Here is a 4,235-nt window from a genome sequence, read left to right as displayed (position 1 = left end):
TAGCCGAAATGCTGCATCTGTTCTGTAATAGATAGCCGAAATGTGCCCATCAAGGACTACGTATGTGATTCATAATAACAAGAACATCTATGCAGACTTCTTGACTGATTGATGGTAAGGTACAGTTTCTTTCACCTCATTCTGTAATTAATACCAACTAATTAAGAAATTATATATTGTAGGAGAGGAATGCACACGACAGCAGTTTGAACTGCGCAGGAATAGGTAAGATGCACAAAATAAGTAAAGTTATACTGTGAAAGCTTGAAACACACAAACAATGAAAACATATCTGTAGCCGTTCAACTTAACCTAGGCTACTTAATCAAGACGATCAAGGAAGTTTTTAGCATAAACAGAAGAGTACCTAGCAGATATGTATTATTTTAGTTGTTTTCCTTACTATATATATTCCTTTATTTAAAAGAAAAAAACAATATAAAGATCTAAACCACCATCTTGAAATTTGCAGCGTGTATAGACCAAAAGTTACAGTAAAATAGGGGAGCAGACCAAATGGAAATGGGAATTTAGTATTTTTTTCTTCAAAGTAATTGCATCCTTGTTGAAAAAACTAGAACAGATGAATGATATATATATATATATATATATATATAGCACACAACTTCTTGTAGAGATTCCATTCAAACTATCTAGCTGATTAGTATTTTATATTACTGATGTTATTGCAATCTTGTTGAGAAAAATGGAACCTACTAGAATATATGAATGAGGCGTTCAGCCTACCTGGAATACTGACAGAACCTTTGTATTGCCGTGTAAGATCGATCACGGTATGGTGTCCAATATCCAAGCAGAGAGATCATTCCTCAACCTGTAATACGCAATTCTTATATTCTGAGAAGCTTTTGGTTTTGGATATGACTGTATCCATGGTTCGGTTTTATTGCATATATAGGAGATCAAAAAGACCTGAAAGGAATAGAATGATACGCTGCTTGTTATTTGCAGCGGAACTCTTGCTAGCTACTCAAACCTGCAAAACATCAATATTTGAAGGTGGCATATATGCAGATTGTACTTAATTGGCTGGTAAATACAAATATAAACATGAAGTTAAGATATTGTTTTTAATAACTGGAATTCTTGAGAATACATATTATATGGAGAATTTATGCAATTATCAATTGATGACATGATAGCACCTGACACTGCACAATTTTTATAAATAGACATCCTCAAATTAAATTTGCTAACAAGTTGGAATAAAAGTTCAACAAACACTCCTGAAAACATATTACTCACTCATGCGCCCGCGATATCAAAGAAAATTATCCACACTTTCATACAAACACCGTATTGTGAGGAATTGGAGGTGCAATAAACTAAGATTGGTCTTTCAATTCATTAATTTCCAAGGAAATGGGACTTCAAAACAATACTTGAATTGGTCCCAAAATTTGAAGAAGTAGTGGGATTTTGGTCTTCAGCAATCAAGGTTGTGACGAAGATTGAACTAGGGTTTTGTTCTTGCATGCTTGATGAGGTGGACATGAAAACTGAACTAGGCTTTTGTTCTAGGGGGTATGAGGTAGGAGGAGCAGTAGCCATAGTTGATGAGTTACTAGGGTTTGGATCTACTTGCAGCACGTTATTACCTGTAATGTTCTTGGAATTGTTGATTTGGCCCCAATTCCCAGGAAAACTTGGAAAATCATAATCCTCGGAATTTGCTCCACTGGGAATCGTTGTGCTGCCCACAACCTTCTCATCATGATGATTGATGCTCATCACCATGGAATTCATCATCATTCCAGGTTCAAACAATTGATCATTAGGACAATTAGAGGACCATAAGTAGTGACCGCCCGAGAATTGATCATTATTAGGGTTTTGTGGTACTTGATCATGATCAGGGCTTTGTTTTCTTAAATTCTGATATTGATCCAAACCTGATCTGGTCCTCATCATCTTCTCCCTTGTTCTCTCCCTTGCCCTTGCTCTTGCCTCGACCCTCGATTCTCTCGCAACCACACATAACTTCCTGTTCTTTTTATCTCTCTCCAATGTCCCAATCGAGTGTACGTCGCCATTTGCAGTCTCCTGAATCTTGGATGCAACTTCGCTATTCTCAGAAGTGGACGAATTCATCTTTGCAGTGATTGTGCTGGTAGAAGTAGCGTTGGCATTGGTGCTACAGCTGTAAGCTGCCAGGGGTGAGATGTTGAGGTGCTGCTTGAGTTCCTTGATGGAAGTCTTGGACTTTGTGAATAGCCACTCGATGGTTTTGCTGGCTTTATCAAACCCCAGCATGTCTTGAAGATCAAAGAACTTGCGGGCAATTTGAAGAGACAGCCTCATTCTTCTGTCTCTTGGGCCTTGAGCTGTGTAGATCTTGCTGTGCCTGTCTTTATTCCCGCTTGATCTCCTTCGAGGAGCCTTCGCGTTCTTGCTTTCTCCATTTGATGTATTACTCTTCTTCTTTGAAGAGCACCCTTTCGAAGTTGCAGCTGGGGCAGTCCGACCCTCGTCAACACGATCCATTACTTTTTTGTTTGAATTGGAAGCCACAACGCTGATTTCAGTAGTATCATGAACTTGAACATGATGAGAAGTAGCACTGTTCATATTGGGACTGGAGCTGCCAACCAAGAGCTGCTGCTGAGATAGCAAGTAGCTCAAAAGCAGCCCGTCGTGTTCAAGAAAATTATTAGGTGCCTGCTGCTGATGATCTTCAGAGTAGTGTGAATAGTACTGACGAATATGATGGTCATCATGTGATATTGAGTTAGGGTTTTCATGACCATGTTGATCAATGATATTTGTGGAGGACTTTTCGAGCAGCTGCGGCTGCTGGTTGGTATCACATGGAAAAGGCAGCTGGTAATTACTAGCGCTGCTGCTAGAAGGAAACATGATCATATAATAATGGATCTTTAATTAGCTCTCTCTCTCTCTCTCTTCTCTCTTTGTTTTTTTGGTCAAATCTCTCCTCTCTTTCAACCCTTAGATTTTGGATGAGGGAAAGTCTCTTCAACGGATACTGTTTTGAACCGCCGGAACACAACACCAACAGTAAAGAGAAATTAAGAGAGGCCGGGGGTGACTGTTCTGCTACAATATATGTAGATATGGATATATATGCAATTAAGCTAGAAAGAGAGCTTTAAAGAGAAAGGGGAGGCAACTACTGCCAAGCTATTAAGAAAAAAACATAAAGTGCACAACCTGATGAGGGTGATGGCGGTCTTGACTCCTTGTTGGTGGTGTGTAGAGCTAAAAGAAGATCAGGAAACTGGTATTTGGTTCACTATTCATGTTCATGACCTCAAATAATCTTTTAAGAGAAAAGGCAAGTGCAATCGACAGTGGTGACGAGAAAGAGAGATAGAAAGGAAGAAAGTGAGTGGATACAAGAAACATGGAAAGAGGGACGAGCTCAGGGTTGCAGAGAGGAAGGGTACTTAAGGGAGCTAGCTAAAGCTAAAGCTAAAGCTATGGCTAAGCTGATGAGCTATATAAGAGGTAGCTGTACAACTGATGATATCTCTCTCTTCGAGTCTTAATTTGAACATATCACGTGGGTGGGTGCAGGGGTGGGAGCTCGAAAGCGACCTAACCTAGCCATTCTTTTTCAGTATGTGTGGACTGTGTGTGTGTGTATTGAGAAAGAAAATAAATAAAAAGAGAGAGAGAGAGAGAGAGGGTTCTGAAAAACTTATTCATAGCTCTATGAGAATTTTGAGAGGGCTATAACTGACCACCTTCATGAATATAGGTACCCTAGGGAAAAAAGAGAGAAGGGGAAGGACAATTATGTGATGAATGTAACAGTCTAACACAGAGAGAGGCTACATTTGTACAATATTTTAGAGCCAGCTGCTTTTAATTACCACCATAGAAGGCAACGCTTTGCTTTGACTGGTTTACCAAATGTCCCTTTCGTTCTCTGACTCGCTTCAACAATGTCCATCTTTTTTCACTATTTTATAAATTTATCAAGGAAAAAAAAGAACTACTGATAATCTGTAAAATCATCATAAGGTTAATCAAAAAGTATTTGAAAACTCTCTGGTTATTTATCTCTATCTTGTCAATTTCATTCCATTCCATCAAACAGTTCTCTGATAATATCAAAATTTTGAGGGCCACATGCAAGTTGCAACTAAGCATTTCCGTTGATTTTGTATATATATAGATAATAGAAGGTTTGATAACAACCAGTGCTTAGTGCTCGTTTGATATTGCTTGTTTGAGGTCAAAATCATTATTTC

General features: G+C 38.7%; 1 protein-coding gene across 4 annotated transcripts; it reads right to left on the bottom strand.

Moving 5' to 3' along the window:
• Positions 1-3,760, bottom strand: TCP12 (TCP domain protein 12). 4 transcript variants are annotated; one of them, XR_016124738.1, is made up of 3 exons: positions 1,620-3,760; positions 748-933; positions 1-211 (listed from the first exon to the last, which is right to left on the bottom strand). XR_016124738.1 is itself a non-coding variant. In XM_008245183.2 (1 exon), exon 1 carries the CDS (start codon positions 2,881-2,883, stop codon positions 1,369-1,371), a length of 1,515 nt encoding a protein of 504 aa, XP_008243405.2. In that variant the 5' UTR covers positions 2,884-3,759; the 3' UTR covers positions 1,161-1,368. The 4 variants fall into 4 exon arrangements, 1 of the variants encoding a protein (XP_008243405.2); XR_016124739.1 differs by having other exon boundaries at positions 1-141; XR_016124740.1 differs by having other exon boundaries at positions 748-997; positions 1,620-3,759.
• Between the last annotated feature and the right edge of the window lie 475 nt (positions 3,761-4,235).

This window comes from Prunus mume, linkage group LG2 (assembly GCF_029339155.1).
Source record: "Prunus mume cultivar Tortuosa linkage group LG2, ASM2933915v1, whole genome shotgun sequence".
In the NCBI taxonomy this organism is placed as follows: Eukaryota; Viridiplantae; Streptophyta; class Magnoliopsida; order Rosales; family Rosaceae; genus Prunus; species Prunus mume.
Note: the sequence above shows the minus strand (reverse complement) of the source record. Positions and strands in the feature narration are given on the sequence as shown.

Bases quoted from the DNA above. Each gene is read 5' to 3' on its own strand.
- TCP12 (XM_008245183.2), bottom strand. From the start codon at position 2,883: ATGATCATGTTTCCTTCTAGCAGCAGCGCTAGTAATTACCAGCTGCCT.